The sequence below is a fragment of the Onychomys torridus genome, chromosome 4 (assembly GCF_903995425.1).
Source record: "Onychomys torridus chromosome 4, mOncTor1.1, whole genome shotgun sequence".
NCBI lineage: Eukaryota > Metazoa > Chordata > Mammalia > Rodentia > Cricetidae > Onychomys > Onychomys torridus.
Genome location: NC_050446.1, coordinates 139,086,789 through 139,105,761, shown reverse-complemented (window position 1 = coordinate 139,105,761; position 18,973 = coordinate 139,086,789). Strand labels below are relative to the sequence as shown.

Sequence of the window (18,973 nt, the reverse complement as noted above, 5' to 3'; positions counted from 1 at the left end):
AATCAGATCATATGTTCCAATCTTTTAATAACAATAACCATCCTTCTACTTGTTCTAACTATGGGCCCTGTATTTCACTGATGTTGTCTTAAAGATTTAATTTACTTATGCATGCATGACTGTGTGGTTGTATGCCATGTGCAGGCAGGTGCCCTCAGGGGCCAAAAGAGAGTATCCAATTCCCTGGAGCTAGAGATATAGGTGGTTGTAAGAGACCCCATGTAAGAGCTGGGAGTCAAACTCAGGTCCTCTGGAAGATCAAGAAGCACTCTTAGCCTCTGAGCATCTCTCCAACCCTAGGCCCTATGTTTTGAAAGCATTTGTTTAACTGAAATCATAATGTTATAGAATGTGGTGAGCAACCCATAGGGGAATTGAACCCAGGTCCCTTGCAAGAGCAATAAATGCTCTTAACTATGAACCAACTCTCCAGCCCCACTGAAATCACAATTTTATAACCAGGACTGGTGGTGCATGTATATATCCCTACTTGGGAGGCTAGAGCAGAAAGATTGTCATGAGTTCAAGGCCAGTGGAGGCTGTGAACAAGACCCTGTCTCAAAAAAGCAAACAAGACGGGGAGGCAGCTGAGTGGTAGAGTAGTCTCCTGGCACACAAGGCCCTAGATTGGATCCTCAGCATGACCAAAAGAGTTCTTTAAAAAGCAAACAAAATTATAATTTAATTCTCAGATTTCTTTTCTTAAAAACCTTTTTTTTTTTTTTTTTTTGAGGCAGAGTCTTGCTATATATTCCTGGTACGAGACTCACTATTTAGCTCAGACTGGCCTTGAACTAAAAGGCCATCCTCCTATCTCGGCTTCCTGAGTACTGGAATTACAGGTGTGTTTTTGTTTTTTTGAGAAAGGATCTTGATATATACAGTTGGCTAGCCTGGAACTTGCTATGTAGACTAAGCTGGCTTTGAACTCAGAGACCCACCTGCCTCTGCCTTCTGAGTGCTGAGATTAAAGGTATATATCACCATGCCCAGCTCAAGAAAAAAAATCTCAGAGAAAAGATGGGCCAAGGTCATATGCTTGCTCGGCAGATGAGCCTTACCCACTCTGACAGTGGATAAAGCCAGTGCCTGCGCAGGGGCCCCAGATCTTTTACCCACCAGTGCCTAACGTGGGGCACGTGAGTGCCTTCTCCCCACATGACTCTTGGCCTCTGTGGTGTCTGTCACTGGCAGTTTCTCAGGTGACCCCAACCCCTGACTTCGCTTTCTTAAAATGGAACGTGGCAGAGGATTCTACTTGACATACTGTTTGTCCCACTTGTAAATGCTCAGAACTTGAGGCTTCCTGGAACTTAGTGAAGCTTAGCAAGCCTGGAAAGGTTCACTTGGAGGCAACAGTACCATATGCAGGTTCCAGGAGCTTAGCACTGGGTCCTACTACCAACTCACCAGCTGACTTCGAGCGAGTCACTGTACCTCTCTGAACCTGTTTCCTGATCTGTAACAGGGAAGAGGGCCAGCACCACCGCAGCGCACCTGCTCTGAGAGCTCAGTGAGCCCCTGGGTGGGGACACTCGGCGCACGGGTGGGCTGAGCTCGCTCCCACTGCGTAGCTGCTAGAGTGGTCTCTCAGCTCTCTGGAAGTCACTTACCTAGCATCTTCACACATCTGGAACACGGTTGAGAAACAGGAAGGAAGCAAAGAAAATACTCCTAAGCAGTTAAAATGGACACCATGAAATTCCCAGATCAAAACTGACCTCACTGAAGAGGTCCTCACGCTTTGTACACATGATCAGAACAACCAGGATCCCTGTTTTTCCCCAAACCAATACAAGCTGGGAGGCAGAGGGATAGCAGCAGGAGTCCCATTGCAAGCACGCTGACACAGTAAATGTAGAAGCGGATGGTGAAGAAGCCAGCGTCACAGGCTAGTGGATGGGAACCTGAAGTCAGCAGCACAGCTTTCCAACCCTAGCTGGCACTGGTGTGTTACAGCAAGATGCAATCACTGTCCGACATCTCGATGAACCCCACGCCACAAGGAAACAGTACGTTACAGTTAGCATCTCTTATTTTAGAAGGAACCCAGAACTCCACTAATAGATTTTTGGCACTTAAATGTGTAAGTTTCTATTCCTAGAAACACCCTTTTCCCCTACTGATGTCTAGCAAAGGAGAAGCTGCCCCGCCCTTGAATGTTGACACGAAAGTGAGATACTACTACCATCTTTCCACATTCTTACTCAGCTGAGCCATAGAGCTCCCAGGCTTTGGCGATCCCCAGGGCTAGTCCCTTGCTGGGATTATTGGAGAGGATCTTGGCAGCTTCTTTGGTCTTTTGCAGGACGTTGAGAACATGTCTGTTGGAAGAAAGATGGCTGCTGAGTAATTGGATGGACCAGGATACCCTTCTGCCCATGACCTCACAGATACATATAGGAACATTACTCTGAAAATCAGCCAAGTGCTTAAAGGCTCCTTCCCACCATTCCTGAAGGACCCACTTCAGCTGGGATATGCTGAGCCATCCTTACCTAGGTGTACATGCCAGAGAGTCCTGAGGCCCCGTGTGGCCACTCTACCCAACTCAGTTTCTAAGGGAGCAGGGCCCCTCACCTTGGGATCCCAGGTGCTATGTGGAATCCTGCTGCAGACCATATGGAACTGCAGTGACCCGGAGCATGATGGCCAAGAGACTACTACTGTGGCCCAGCTCTCAGATATGGCAGAGGCCTCTGGAAGGCCTCATTCTCTCAGCCTGAAGGGTTAATTTGCATAGAGAGGGGCAGGACTAATATGCTATGAGGTCTCTTCTTTGTCTGGCATATCAGACATCCGATTTCAAGTAGGAAATTGCTATGCTATGGGGAGAAGATGGAGGCATGGAGAAACCATGATTCAGGGCCCAGGAAGGTACAGTCACAGAAGGAGATCCTTGGCTTAGCCAGTGACTATACGTCCACTGAACTCTTCTTCCCCACAATGTGCTCCATAGCTGCCCTAGGAACCCACCGGTGCACAGCAGGAGTTCGGGAGGCCAGGCCCGCAAAGCTGGCAGAGATCGTGTTGATTTCAATCTGTTTCAGGGCTTGGGAGCCGTCTGCGCGGCTCTGGAACATGTAATCTGAGCGGTTCAGGCCCAGGAACACAGTCTGCGGAGAAAACTGAAGGCTGAGGGCCGGCCCAGAGGCTGACTCTGGAGGTCTAGCCACATTGCACTCTGTAGAGCTAAGGACCAATACTCCCAAACCAGAGGATTCATTCTGTCATCCCCGGACTGGTCCCTGGTATGGAGGCCCCGTTGAGACCAGTGGGAGGAGATTCTTTCAAGAAAAGACTGAAACCAATTGTTCTATCAAAACAAAACAAAACAAAACAAAACACCAGAGATCAAAGAGACAAGTCCAGACAAAGGAAGGGCTAGGAATAGGTACCTGGGCAATGCCCTCTTTCAGGACTTGCTTGTAGATATCAAAGAGACGGGCCGTATAGTCGTCCTTTTTGATAGTGCTAGAGAAGAAAAGAACATTCCAGGCTACACAAGACCCTACAGGCCATGAGTCCCACCCCAACCCACCCACCTCTAGATAATTTCTGGGTCGTGAATACCCATTCCAACCTAGCAGAAAATAGTGCCTAATAATCTACTCTAGAGCCAGATGACCTGGGTTCAAATCCAAGCTCTACCAGCCACTGTGAGGCAATCTCAGTGAATCCTATCCCCTCCCCTTATCTTTGTTCAACTGTGAAGAGGAAAATAGTTGCTTATAAAATAGGCTAGTGGGGAAGAGTAAATGACACAGCATGGTCTTTAAAAATTCAAACATCTTGAGGGGTGGGGATTTAGCTCAGTGGTAGAGCACTTGCCTAGCAAGCCCAAGGCCCTGGGTTCAATCCTCAGCTAAAAAACAAAAAAACAAACAAACAAAAAACAAAACAAAACAAAACAAAAACCCCAAAAAACCAAACATCTTGAATAACTGATGGCTGGTAAGTTTTCTGGCTGACCTCATGTTAACTCTCCATAGCTCCCCCTGCACTCTGGTCACTTCCCAGACAAGTTTCCTCCTCCTCTTCCTCCTCCTCCTCCTCCTCCTCCTCCTCTTCCTCCTCCTCCTCCTCCTCCATCTCCATGACAGTCTCCAGGGCAGTTTGCCGTGTGCCTGCAGGTTTTTCAGGCCCAAGGTACCTATCCTGGTTTATTTCATAGGTTAATCCTCAGGTGATACCACTTCCTTGGAGAAGCCTCACTATCTGTATCACATTCCTTTTCTAGGTGTTCCCACAGCACCATGAATGTCTACTTCACAGAGCTGACTGAACATGCAATTTTCACTTTATTATATGGCAACTAATGTCATCTCTCCTGTTGGGCTAGAGACCGCATAAAGGTGGGCCTGAGTCAAATGGGCTCATCATCTTAGCCCAGTGTGCTGCTGTGGCATGTGGCATGTGCTGGGGGATCATCCAGAATGGTTTCTGGAGCCTTAGGAAGAAGTCCACAAGTCCTTAATGCCAGGTTGTTGCTTCTTGAGATTCAGGGCAAACTCTGTGTCCAGCCACGCCAGGCTGGTGGGCTGACCTAGTTACAGAAGTTTGTGGTGGAGCAGTATGGGGCAGGCAAGTAGAAGTCTTGAAGGCTCACTAGAGGATGAGTTCTTTCACGGAAGCCTTGCTTAGCCCTCAGTGAGGAGAAGAGTCCCCAGCTGGGCCTTAGCCTCCAAGAAAAGTAGAACACACTTTCTCTTCTTTTCAACCCCAGGCTCTAGGCTATTGTTTTCCCTTGAGGGGGTGGTGGTGGTATGTGTATAGAAAGGCACAGGGAAGGTTGAATTACTGACATGGGCTTTGGAGCAGGTCTCCCACACAATCACATTGTCAAGTGTAAATGGACTAAACCTGGCTGCTTGTGGTGAGCATAAAGCAAGCCCATCCAGAGAAAGAAGGTGATAGATAGCAGGGTTCACATATTCATGACCCCTGGATTGTTGGTTCCAAGGCAATGGTTTCCAAACTTCATATGATTATTATTCCTTCTCACATTCAACCTGTTACCAAAGAGCACATCTGAGAAAGATTTGGTCTCTAACAAAATAATCTAGTTTTCCATTGAAAACTTAATCATAGATACACAGTTATACACATATAACACACATATAAAACATCTATCTATCTATCTATATATTTAATTCTAAAATCAGCAATTTATACTTAATTCCAAAATTAACCAAGAAATTTCACTTGTCTCAGGACCTGAAGTGGGAGGCGAGGATCTAGCAAGAAAAGGTAAGGGAATGACTATCTACTTGGATCTGGGGTATGGCTCAGTCTGCATTTTGTCCTACCCAAAGATACAAGGCTTTAGGTGACAAGAAAAAGTCATTAAAAAATTAAACACATCCTTCTAATGGTGGGATGAATAAAGAAGGGCCTTTGTTCAGAAGCTGAAATCTGACTTTAAAACCTAACAATTCCCTAAACTCTTTTCTTCCCAAACCAGGTCGTTTTCTATAACTCCAGATGGAGACCTTTTAAAGACTTACTTTTATTTCATGTGTATGAATGTTTCACCTGTGTGTAACTACACTTTGTCTAGTGCCCAAGGAGGCCAGAAGTGGGTGCTAGATCGCTGTGAGCCACCACATGGGTGCTGGGAACTGAACCTTGGTCGTCTGCTACAGCAGCCAGTGTTCTTAACCACTGAGCCATCTCTCCAGCCCTCCCTCTCAGTGGAGATTTCTGTCACGAGAAGCAGGGGGCCATTGATCACAGAATCATAGCAATCTTAGGTCTCAGCCAACCTCATTTTCTAGATTAAGAAACTGAGGCTCAGAGAAGGACTTTCTGTAGAACTGGGAGTAGAAGCTCTCCTTCCTTCTCTTCTACTTTTTATCCCCCAGGGGTGCCTGCTCCCCACTCCAGCACCACGTTAGCTAACACAGCAACAATGGCTGGCTCCCAACCTTCCCATCCTAAGCTTTTGGCATCTCTGGCCCCAGAGCCTTAGCACTTAGTACCTAGACAGAGTTTGCTCCAGGAAGGTCGAGTTCTGGCTGACAGCATCCACGAGCATGTTGAAATCCATCTGCACAGCATAGGCCTGCTCCAGCAGAGCACTAGGCACCAGTGAGGGGAAGAGCGTGAACGGGGCGTAGGTCACCACCTGATCAATGAGAAAGTGGGGCAGAGGGAGAGCAGCTGTGAATGGGGTGTCTTCTTGCAAAGTCAGGCCGGTGCCTACTGAGCACACAAGTGCAGAACAGCAGTTACTTCAGGAAGGGAAGAGGCAAGAGAAAAGTAAGGAAGGGCACAATGGCAGCTTCCAGGTTCTGTGACAATTCTACAGGATTTTCTTTAAACAAGAAGCAAACAACAAACTAAAACTGCCACAAAAATTAAGTACTTACTGCATGCAAATCATTGTGCTGAACACTTAAAAAGGGTTCATCGTGCATATAATTCTGTGCGGAAGGTACTACTGTTATCCCAACTTAGCACATAGAGGACCTGAGATAGAGATTATGTAAAGGGTCTAAAATATAGTCAGCTGCTGGTGTTTGGATTTGACCCAGGATAGCTACTAAACCACTCTAACACACTCAATCTACACGCTCATCTGTACCCACTCTCCCCGCCTATGCTCCTGACCGGTTTTTAAGCCAAGTCTATCCCCATACCAGGAGCTCACACCCCAGGTCTCTGGCCTTCTGGTTGGGGTAGAGGGAAACGCCTACTGGAAGGGCTGATGAAGTGAACTGTGGCTTCCTGAGTAGAAGCCAGTAGTGCCAGGCCCCTGTCCTCCAGCTAGAAATGACAACTGAGGTTAACAGGTTGGCATTTAGTTAGGCTCTGGGTTCTTTGGACTTTGACACAGTCATTTAAGACAGTTTTCTAAAAGAGAGCAATGCATTCTGAGATTTCTAACAACATGAACTAGAACTTGGGAGATGATAAATAGACCGTGACTTGAATTATTCACCCTCTGAGTTAATATCCATTTGCCATTATGGTAGAAAGGGTTTACAGTGGTAAAACTTTCATTAATATACTTACTTTAAAAAATTATACTAAACTAGATAATGCAAACACCACACACATTTGAAAAAAGCTCTAAATAGCTGGTGATGGTGGCGCACGCCTGTAATCCCAGCACTCAGGAGGCAGAGGCAGGCGGAGCTCGGTGAGTTTCAGACCAGCCTGGTCTACAGAGTGAGCTCCAGGATAGTCAGGGATATGTAGAGAGACCCTGACTCAAACAAACAAACAAACAAGCAAACAATAATAAAAGAGCTAAGGGTACATGAGAAGTGTGTTTCAATCCCACTTTGCCCTGAGTCACCCAGTCCTCACCCCAAGACAAGGTCTACTTGTATTGGATATCTTTACACTCATACATGCATCCACAAATACATCATCTCCTTTTACACACATCAGATTTCACATATATACGTATTGTATACATATAAATCCTGTCTCAAAAGACAGGGTTATTGCAGACCAGTAATCTGGGGACTAACACCCAAAGTGCCTGTGAGATGCCAACCGGCTTTAGACTCAGGAGACTGCCTCTCTCATCAAGTACCATTCATTCAAACTTCCCACAGGTTTTCTGCCAGGACTTCTCTCCGTCCTGACCCCAGAACTCACTGTACCTACTTGAATCTAGGATGACCAGCACACAGCTGTTCTCTGCTGTCTACAGGCCAAAGGCTGGAACACACAGGCTCTCACTTTCTAGAGAAAACCACAGCACGTGTATGACAATAACACTCTGCTCTGTCTCCAGGGAGACAACAGGAATGTAAGATAGTGAGGGGAAGCAATTGCTCTTACCCCCCATGCTGGCCTCACTCCAGGCTGGGGGGGCTTGAGCCTCTTCTTACTTATATTAGTGTGTGTGTGTGTGTGTGTGTGTGTGTGTGTGTGTGTGTGTGTGTGTGTGTGTTTTCTATGGCATGCATGTGGAGATAGAGAACATTTTCTCATTTTCTGGGAACTGAGCCTTTCCTTCTACCACTAGGTTATGGAATCAAACTCAGGTCCGAAGGCTTAGTGGCAAATGCCTTTACCCACGGAGCCATCTAGTGGCCCAGTCTTGAACTTCTGATCCTCCTGATTCCACTTTCCAAGTGCTGGGATTACAGGCATGTGCTACCACATCCTCCCAGTTTGATTTGGATAGATAAGCTGAGTAACTTTCCATTATTATTATTATTATTATTATTATTATTATTATTATTATTATTATTTTGAGACAGGGTTTCTCTCTGTAGCTTTGCGGCTTTCCTGGAACTCACTTTGTAGACCAGGCTGGCCTCGAACTCACAGAGATCCACCTGTCTCTGCCTCTGCCTCCTGAGTGCTGGGATTACAGGTGTGCGCCACCACCGCCCGGCTCCATTATTATTATTTGCATGTGTGTGTGTGAATACATGTGTATTGAAAGTTGGGTGCTTTCCTCGATTGATCTCCACCTTATTTTTTGAGACAGGGTCTCTCATTAATCTTGAAACTCAGATTTGACAGGCCTGGCTAGCCAACAAGCTTCAGAGATCTGCCTGGCTTCCAGCCCTGGGGTTCTAGAGGCCTACTACTGTCCCAGGTATGGATTCTGGGATCTGAACTCAAGTTCTCATGCTTGCTCAGCAGGTATTTCACAAAATAACCCATCTCCCCAGAAAGCCCCTACTGTTTTAATGTTGGCTCTGACTTTTAAAAAAAAATAATGCTGGTGTAGGGCTGGAGAGATGGCTCAGTGGTTAAGAGTACCAGTGCTTTTACAAAGGACCTCGGGGATTTAGTTCAGTGGTAGAGCACTTGCCTGGCAAGCGCAAGGCCCTGGGTTCGATCCTCAGCTCCAAAAAAGAAGAAAGAAAAGGAATGTCACTGAGGGCCGGGGAGATGGCTTGGTGGAGAAAAACAAAACAAACACTGCTGGACTTGGTGCACACATGCAATCCCAGCACCCCTAGGGCCAGGTGGCAAGCAGGCAGCAGAGCTGCTTGGACGCTCCCAGGCCGCCAGCCCGGACTGTGCAGTACAGCAGAAGAAAGGTAGAAGCTGGGAACTGATCCCAAAAGCTGTCCTCTCATCTACACATGGGTGCCTGCACTCACACATACCTACACATGCATACTATGACACATACATATACAAACACATACATACATACAAATAATAACAAATGTTTAAATAAAGAGAGCAAAATCTCACTGAGAGTCAGGGAAAGTGATACATATCTAAAATCTCAGGACTTGGAGGCTGAGGCAGGAGCGTTGCCATAAGTTCCAGGTCCTGTCTCAAACTATCCCCATTTCCCCAAAGAAAGAAGTCTCACTGAGGACTGTGCCTGTTGTAGGCCCCATTAAATCCCAGAAAGATTCAATATTAAACTTTCACATGATACCCATTTATTAAGGGAAGAAATAAAAACTTGAACAAGAAAACTCCACCTTGGATTCTGGTAATTCATAAACCTAGTTCCTAGACCAAGCAATACTATTTCCAAAACCAGAGGCCGACCTCCCACAGTATCAGCCAGCTCTCAGTAATGGCCATTCTCATGTACTTGAGCCTTGGCAAGCACCTGAGTCTGGACAATCCACCAGGCCCATATCTCAGCCATATGGAGACAACAGAAGAATGTGGCTAGGTTAAAGAAAACAATGTCGGCCTCTTCAGTAACCAGCGTGGGCGGAGTTAAAAAGCAAATGGCAGAGGGGGGGAGGAAGGGAGGGAGGGAGGGAGGAAGGAAGGAAGGAAGGAAGGAAGGAAGGAAGGAAGGAAGCAAGCAAGCAAGGTCGGAAGGACGGAAAAGAAAAGGAAGGAGCAGAAGACAGAATTGCTGGTCTAGTACGCGCCTCTACACACACAGAGGGAGAGGGCTGGGTGTGGCGGTACACAACAGGATAACAGCCACCCAGGAGCCTGAGGCAGGAGAATAGAGGGTTAGAGGCTGGTGTAGACTACACAGTGAGATCCCATCTCAAAACAAACAAAAACTGGGGAGAAAACAAAGATCTAGTTACTTGTTACTTACTCACGATTACCTGAATGGATAAGTAAGGCACTAAGGCAGGCTGCCTTTGGGAGAGGGTTTGCAGGGTGGGTGGACAGGGAGGTGGAAGTGTGGAAGAAAGGGCTAACCAACAACTGAAACTTCCGCATTTCGACACAGAAAAACGTTTTCTGAATGTATTATCTAGTTACAAAATAAACAGATTTCTTTTTGCTTTTTAAAAATTACTATTTATTTTATGTGCAATTGGTGTTGTTTGCCTGCATGTGTGTCTGTGTGAAGGGGTTGCAACTCCCAGAGTTGCAATTACAGACTTTGGAGAGCTGCCATGTGGGTGCTGGGAATTGAACCCAGGTCCCCTGGAAGAGCAGCCATTGTTCTTAACTGCTGAGCCATCTCCCCAGCCCCATCTTTGTTTTGTTCTAAGGTAGTGAGTGGTTTTTGTTTGGTTGCTATTGTTGTTTTGAGATAGTATCTCAGTATGTCGTCCGCTGGTCTCAATTTGTGCCTTCAAGCAATCCTCCTGTTTCGGTAGTGTGACTAAACCCAGGTAAAGAAGGAGATGTTTTAAGTTTGAATACAGCAGTTCTACATTCACATATCAGTCCTAGAGAAACACACACAACTGCCCAAGCATGCATGCATGATTCCTTGTTGTGCTATCTGCAGACATAATGTTCCCTCAACAGCCCTCGCTCGGTACAGAAAGTTAAACCGCTGAACACTAGAGCAGAATGGAATTGTCCCTGAACAGTTATCTTCATACGTATGAACTAAAACGTGATGGTGTGCAGCCAGACCTATGACAAGCAGTGGAAGCTGGTAGTGGCAGCTCTGAGGGAGCAGTGTAGCGTCCTGCTCTGCACTGAACATGCCAGCAGGCTATAGCTCTGGGGCTGACTGCAAGTACCACAGAAAAGTTTTATAATGACAACACACTCAAATCAACATATCAGAGCTTCAAAAACTGGGAAAGTATGGCATTAATGACAAGCACATTTGGCTAATATATAAGTGAACTGATAATCTGATTAACCTCATTATTAACATGTTAATAATGACAAGAAACTTGGCTACCTTCATAATCATGGTAACAGGTGTAAAGCCAGATGATTATGTGTGGGCAATAGTAGGTATCTCTAACAGAGTATTTCTCAAAATGATGCACTAAGCCGGGTGGTGGCGGCGCACGTCTTTAATCCCAGCACTCGGAGGCAGAGATGAGCAAATCTCTGAGTTAGAGGCCACCCTGGTCTACAGAGCCAGTTCCAGGACAGCCAGGGATATACAGAAAAAAACCCTATCTCAAAAAAAAAAAACAAACAAAAAATACACTAAATTTCTTTTAAAGTAAGTATTTGTGGAATGAAGGCTCTAAGGTAAGAGCTACCCTTGAACTTAAACAAAATTTTGCCTTTGACTGCCTTCATTAGTTTATTTAATAGCCTATTTTTGAATTATAAAATAAAACATTCTAGAGCTAGTGGTGGTGGCACATGCCTTTAATCCTAGCACTAGGGTAGCAGAGGCAGGTGGATCTCTGTGAGTTTGAGGCCAGTCTGGGCTACAGAGCGAGGTCCAGGACAGCCAGGGCTACACAGAGAAACCCTGTCTCAAAAAAAGCAAAAATAAATTAAAAAAAAAAAAGTTGCTGCCTGATAAATTGATATATCAATGTGTGCTTAATCTTTGCACCACAGAACAGATTTATTCAAATAATACTGAGCGTTACCACATATTTGCACAACTATGACATAATTATGACATTGGGGACAGTAGGCCTAGAGCAGAGAGAATAAACAACTACGTGAGTACCAGAATGTGGCCTTTACTTTTAAACATTTAATCTGTTGTAAGCCTTGACAATAACAATAAACTGATACTGTTTTATCACAATATGAAGCTAACCCTCACAGGAGGCTAATTCCTTAGAAAGAGATTTAAGACAGATTGCTGAACATAAATTAAAACTACAGCACAGAATAATAATACACACAGTTCAACTTGGATTAAGTCACACATATATGTATGTTTATATTCTAAGTTACACATATATGTATATATACATATGTATGTGCACAAAAAGCTGAAGGAGTACAGCAAAAGCCAAGCTAGGCATGGTGCTGCACACCTAGGGGCCAGCACTGAGAGGGAGCCGTGGGAGGACTGCCATGAGTTCAAGGCCCTCCTAGTCTACACAGTGAGTTCTAAGCCAGCTAGGGCTCCATGCCGAGACTCTGTTTCAAAAACAAACAAACAAACAAACAAACAAAAGCAGGTGCAGAGAAGACATGTGGTTGGGGGTGCTTGATCTATAATAGGTCCCTGACAAAGTGCTTCCTGGGAATGATCTCCTAATTGTCTCACATGGTCAATTATGTAGTCATATTGTATTCTCCTATTGGAAGAAAGTACATCTTGCAGGAATTAGGTAGCTGCCTAAATTACACTTCAGCCCTCAGCTTTAAGCTTGATTACTCCAGCATGCTGCTTTTTACTTTACATACTTTCAGGAATCAATTTCAGTTATTAAATAAGGAAAGAGATGACGTCTTTGACCCAAAGGGGCTGCCCCCATCCGGGAGGGTAGGATCTAAGCAGCACAATGAAGCTTACGTCCGAGGAGCTGGGACTCTGTGCAGACCTCAGCAACACACCCTCAGCCAGGGCACGGTCTATGGCCTGCTGTGCCAACTCTTCAAGCTGCTTCTCATCCTGCAAGATGCTCCCCCAGCTGGCAGCCATCCCCACCTGTGAAGACAAGAGGGCTTGGTGACAGAGGGCCCAGCAGCCATTGAAATGTGGCTACGTCCAATACTGTGAGACTTGGCCAGTTCCCACAGAGGGACAGTTGTGGTGGGAACCAACTGCTTCCACTTCCTCCATATGCACCGAACAAGTCACACGGTGCTTCCCTGCTCTCTTCGGGGTCTCAACACAACCATGGCATTGCTCTCATGGGCAGAAGCGAAGGTTCAGAGAAGTAAAATGACTTGCTGGAGACAATGGCAGGTCTAGCTGGTGTTTAAGTGCAGGTCTCTGGACTTCGATCCAAAACCCCTCCATGGAGAAAGAGGCTCTAATGCCATATGTGACTGGAACAAGTAACTTCCCTCCCAGAACCACGATTCCCTGTCTGTGCATAAGAAGGGAGGGTAAAGGAGTGGTTTCCAAACCTGGCTTAACACTCTGGGTTGCTTGGGAAAAAATACATATTACTGGGCCCCACCTCAGGGGCTCAGCAGGAGGAAGGGGTTGAAACTGCATTTTAAACCGATTTCCTAAAATGGAAATCATTGCAGTAAATCATTAATTTCAATCCTTTAAATTATATTTATTACATTTATTAGTGTGTGTGTGTATGTGTGTGTGTGTGTGTTGCCACGGAATGCTTGGTAGAAGTCATTCGACACTCTGCAAGTCAGTTCTTGCTTTCCACCACGTGGGTCTCTGGGATCAACCTGAGGTCATCAGCTCTGGTGGCAAACACCTTGACCTAATGAGTCATCTCTCTTGGCACTAATTTCCTTTCTTATTCTGACAACGTGCATCAGTAGATCTCAAACAAATTACATAGCAGGTAAGGGAGGAGACTGGAATGTCATGGAATGCAAATAAGATCAATTGTGGTGGAATATCTCTTCACACTGTGTGAAGGTGTGTCACTGTGACTGGTTTAATAAAGAGCTGGATGGCCAACAGCTAGGCAGGAAGAGGTTAGTGGGACTTCTGGGGACAAAGAGGTCTTCAAGAAGAAGAAAAGCAGAGTCACCAGCCAGCCATGAAATAAACAGGATGGGCAGTACAGTAAAGGCATCTGAGCCATGCAGATGAAAAAATATGGGTTAAATTAAATTATAAAAGAACTAGTTAGGTAGGGGTTGGGGATTTAGCTCAGTGGTAGAGTGCTTGCCTAGCAAGCGCGAGGCCCTGGGCTTGGTCCTCAGCTCTGAAAAATAAATAGATAGATAAATAGATAAATAAATAAATAAAAAGAACGAGTTAGGAACAAGCCTAAGCTAAGGCTGAGCTAGCTTTCATAATTAGTAAGTCTCTGTGTCACTATTTGAGAGCTGGCAGCCCAAAGAAAAATCTGTCTACAGTCAATTTCTCCCTTATATGAACCAGGAGCCAACTTACTAGCACAAAACAATTACATCTTTATGTGGACATTTATCACCACAGTATAAAAGGGCCAAAAAATATTTTTAAGAAGTCACATTATCATTAATCCCAGCACTTGGGAGGCAGAAGCAGGTGGATCTCTGTGAGCTCGAGGCCAGCCTGGTCTACGGAGTGAGTTCCAGTATAGCCAGAGCTACACAGAGAAACCCTGTCTTGAAAAACAAAAGAAAAGAGAAAAAGAAATTACTTTATCAAAGTAGAGATACCTGAAACTGAGCTGCCCGGCCCAAAGTGAAGAAGTTCTCTGCCTGGCTGCCAAAGGTGCCAGGAGGTATGCCAGTTCACATTTGGCTACTCACTCACTTTGCAGCAGGTTTGGGGTTCAGAGGATCTGGACAAAAATCTGGAAACACCCGGTCACTATTCTTGTTCTACCCTGCTGTCATTTAACTCTAAGAAACAAACATGGCTGCCATACTCAGTGGTCGTCAAGAAGAGAGTTAGACCATGATAGCTAACCTCCATCATTTTCTGCCTCTGTCTCCTCCTCAAGGATGAGCTGGTTATAGATAATTCATCCAAGTCAGCCGTGCAGCCTCAGCACAATGCTTTGACAGAATGAACATGTGATCTCAAGACAGAGATCCACCTGCCTAGGCTTCCTGAGTGCTGGCATTAAAGGCGTGCACCACCACTGCCAGGCTCAAACATGTATTTCAAATAAGAAGTTGTATTACTTTTTTTTCTGGTCAGGAATTTGCTATGTCACTCAGACTGGCCTCCAACTCAGCAATCCTCCGCTCTCCCAAGCAATGGCATCACAGGCATGAACCACCACACCCAGATGAACAGTTTACTAATTAAGCTCTCTGTTTTCAATGCTGTAGGGCATGATGCTGGCTTGGTGAGGACTCCCTGGCTGACAGCCTTTCAATGATGGGCATGTCAGCAGGAAGGAACCAAATAGTAGGACTGGGGCTCACCCATAACAACTCACTCCTATCTCAATGCCTTCCAAGGCCAGCTTCCTTAATGATCTAGGGGCATCCCACCAGGCCTCACCTCTTAAGGGTCCTACTACCTCCCAAAGTCACCACATTGGAAACCAAGCCCAACACAGAGTGCTATATGTAGGAACTTGTCTCGGCTGTACCCACTTCACCAGCAGTGGGAGACTTGTTAGAGGTCATATAGCAACTTAGTAACAGGGCCAGAGGGGAATCCATGGCTCTGACATTAGAGCCAACTGGGTCCCAGCAACCACCTGGTGACTCACAACTATCTATAATGGGATCTGATGCCCCCTTCTGGCATGCAGATGTACATGCAGATAAAGCACTATATACATAAATAACTCTTTAAAAAAAGTTCCTTTGGGATAGATCTACTGGACCTCTGCTAGTCCCCATTTCTACATACCTGGAATTCCAATAGCTGTCTATTGCTGGGTTTTGCTTGGCTTACTAATGCCAGGTCCTTGGCTAGGTATTAGGGACATTAAAAATAATTACTATGGATGGGCATGGTGGCCCAGGCCTGCAATGCCAGCACTCAGGAGGTAAAGGCAGGAGAACCATGAGGCCAGCCGAGGCTACACAGGAAGACCCTGGATCAGGAATAACAATAACAGCAGGCCTGAGGCAGCAGCTCAGTTGGTAAAGTGCTGGCCACACAAGCATTCAGCACGAACTTAACCCCCTAGGGCTGGAGAGATGGCTCAGAGGTTAAGAGCACTGGCTGCTCTTCCAGAGGTCCTGAGTTCAATTCCCAGCACCCACATGGTGGCTCACAACCACCTGTAATGAGATCTGGTGCCCTCTTCTGGCCTGCAGGCATACATGCAAATAGAACACTGTATACATAATAAATAAATAAATCTTAAAAAAAAAAAAAGAGTCAGGCGGTGGTGGTGCATGTCTTTAATCCCAGCACTTGGAAGTTCGAGGACAGCCGTCTCCAAAGCGAGTTCCAGGAAAGGCGCAAAGCTACACAGAGAAACCCTGTCTCGAAAAACCAAAAAAAAAAAAAAAAAAAAGAAAAAGAAAAAAAAAAGACCGTAACCCCCAGCACCCACAAAAGATGGCCATAGTAGTGTGATACTCTCCTGAAGCCCCATTGCTGGGGATGTTGTAACTGTGAGTGAGCTCCAGGTTCAGTAAGACCCTGTCTTCAAAAAATAAGGTAGAGGGCTGGTAGTGGGGGTGGGATAGCTCAGCAGGTGGAGAGCTTGCTACCCAGCATGAGGACCAGAGATCAGACCCCCCAGCACCCACATAAATGCTGGGCAGATGGGGGGTGACCTATAATCCCAGAATTTGAGGGGCAGAGACAGAGATGAAGAGTGACCAAGGAAAGCATCTGATGCTCAGTTTTCCACATGTGTATGTACATACAAACGCACTCTCACATGCAAACAGACACATCTGTACACACACATACACACACACACAGCTCCAAAGGGTGTATCACAACTGAGGGAAACAGAATGTCAACTGTGGGTGTGCATGCACACACATGCACACAAACCCTACAATAACAACAACTAGATAACTGCTCACTGTTTTTCTTTTTATAGACTTAACCCTTCTGTGACTTATTTGGCTAATGACACTCCAGCTTGCATTTTCACAGAAAGTACTTCCCTGGTTTTCAAGCAGAATATTCAGCTGCTCCCTGGGACGCTCCTCCTCCCGATGAATCTCACCCTGGCACCCAAGCCTCCCATGCACTTTTCTCCTCCATCTCGTCTCTTCCAGTCCCGTGGATTCTGCTGACTAAACGCGGCGCTCTGAATGCCTCTATGTCTGCCTCTCCCGATCTAGCCGAGCACTGGCCAACCCCCTCCTCTTGCCTGGGCACTAAGTAGAATCGGAGTAGTAAATGACGGAGACGCACCACCCTCTCGCTCACTTCCTAGGTCTCGGCAGGTGCTGGTTTCCCTGTGGCTTAAAGGCTCCCTCTCCCACTGTCGCTGTATTCATCCTGAACACTCCCCAAACCCTTGATTTAGTTTTGGAAGTCATCTCTGGACGTCCCTGTCCAGGTTCGTACCTCTACCATAAAAACAGCGTTTGCCTTAACACTTCTCTGCTAGTGCTAGATCACAGGAGTCAGTGCAGGTTAACGAAGTAGTGATGAATGAATCACGAACAACTGTAAAACGCCCACATAGAAATCCGGCCGGACTTTATTCCCGTGGGCGAGGCCAGGGCGGGCTCAGGGCCTGGGGCTACAACAGGCTAGCCGGCCCTGGCTCGCCCCCACGACGGGCCCCGTTCACTCCCCATCCCCGGACAAAGTTTGGTCCCGAGCTCTCCGTTTTTTTAATGTTTCCCATAACTCTGGCTCTAGCCTCGCTGACCGCGTCCGAGCTGGGAGCAGGCGAGCTAGAAATCTAGGTTCAGCACGCGCCAGCCCAACCCCCTCACTGGACACAAGTTCCCCCGGTGCCGGCCGCCGTCCCAGCCACCGCGGCCGCCCGCCGCCCGCCGCCCGCCGCCCGCCGCGTTCCAATCGCTCTCCGACCCCTCCCTCACAGCTCTCCTCCCGAGGAAACTTGACCCTCGCCAGCCGCCGTCGCCGAGCCCCGACCTACTCGTTCCTTGTCCAGCAGCTCGCCGAGCTCAAACTCCGCACGCCGTTACCCAGGCTCAGGGGGCGGGGCCGCGGCACGACCCAGGGCGCCTGCGCACACCGCCCCGCTGAGCTGAAAGAGCCGGGTAGGCCGGGAGCCGTGCGTCTGTGAAGCTGGACGGCGGCCGGGAAGGGGCACTTCGAGAGGAGCGACCTGGGCTTTAGGGGTACAGCGGTACCCTGGGGAACAGGCCTTGGGAAGTAGGGAAGGGGCGTGACTCCATCGGCGGGATGTGGTCTGCGGGCTTAGATCCCCGAGAGTCAGAGCCGGTGACATCCTGCGAGGTGGGACACGCTGCAGAATAGGGAGGGCATCGGGTCCCCTGCAAGAGCAAGTACCCGTAAGCGCCCTCTCTCCAGCCCCGTGGGCTTGTTTTTTTGTTTGTTTGTTGGTTGGTTGGTTGGTTTTTTTTTGGGGGGGGGGGTGTTTCGAGACAGGGTTTCTCTGTGTGGCTTTGTGCCTCTCCTGGAACTCGCTCTGTAGCCCAGGCTGGCCTCGAACTCACAGAGATCCGCCTGCCTCTGCCTCCCGAGTGCTGGGATTAAAGGCATGTGCACCACCAACGCCCGGCCCGTGGGGCTGTTTTTAAATATGCAAGTAAGTTCATGATCCTCATACCCCTACACAGACCCCTCATCCTCTGGCAACCCACAGCAATGTAACTTTCTTATTCCTAGATTATGAGAGATTTGTTCAAAATCTGAGGCGCCTGTTAAAATTTTACTTAAATGAAACGTATCTGACCAAACCCTAGGGAATTAATTATGACTAAGATACCAAACTCCTAATTGATATAGTGTCAATAAAACATGAGCTCTAGAGTGTGGGGCAGGTTGTTAAGAGAAAGAAACCTTGGGCCTGGGGTTCTAGCAGCGAAAAGAGACAGTTTTATATGTTAGGTTTGGGCAGATGCGGGCAGATTTCAGGTATGAGACTGAGGCTGAGGCAAGCCATGGTTGTGGAGCTAGAGAAAGGGGATGTCAAATTGCGGAGAGGTTTAGGAGGGAGAATTGTTACTGTAAATCGGTGGCCCAACCCAAGGACCAGAATCCTTCCACTCCCTAGATAAAGCAGGTATGTCTCTCCCTAGGACAGACAGCCCTCAGATAGGTGGTCTGGTAGTTGCTGACCAGGTAGGAAACAGCAACCCCAAGTGACAGGCAAAGGAAACCGTTTCTAATGCGTAATGAAATTACAATAAGCAGGGAATCCTGGCCTTGAGCCTTTGATTC

General features: G+C 47.0%; 1 protein-coding gene across 1 annotated transcript in view; it reads right to left on the bottom strand.

The window, feature by feature from the left end:
• Gss (glutathione synthetase) overlaps positions 1-17,818 on the bottom strand; it is a 30,860-nt gene extending 13,042 nt beyond the window's left edge. The window contains exons 1-6 of the mRNA XM_036183756.1: positions 17,703-17,818; positions 12,599-12,733; positions 5,982-6,127; positions 3,399-3,474; positions 2,977-3,116; positions 2,208-2,324 (exon numbers count right to left, since the gene is read on the bottom strand). Coding sequence (XP_036039649.1) covers positions 2,208-2,324; positions 2,977-3,116; positions 3,399-3,474; positions 5,982-6,127; positions 12,599-12,727 — 608 coding nt within the window. The 5' untranslated portion in view covers positions 12,728-12,733; positions 17,703-17,818. The remainder of the gene's footprint in view (positions 1-2,207; positions 2,325-2,976; positions 3,117-3,398; positions 3,475-5,981; positions 6,128-12,598; positions 12,734-17,702) is intronic.
• Between the last annotated feature and the right edge of the window lie 1,155 nt (positions 17,819-18,973).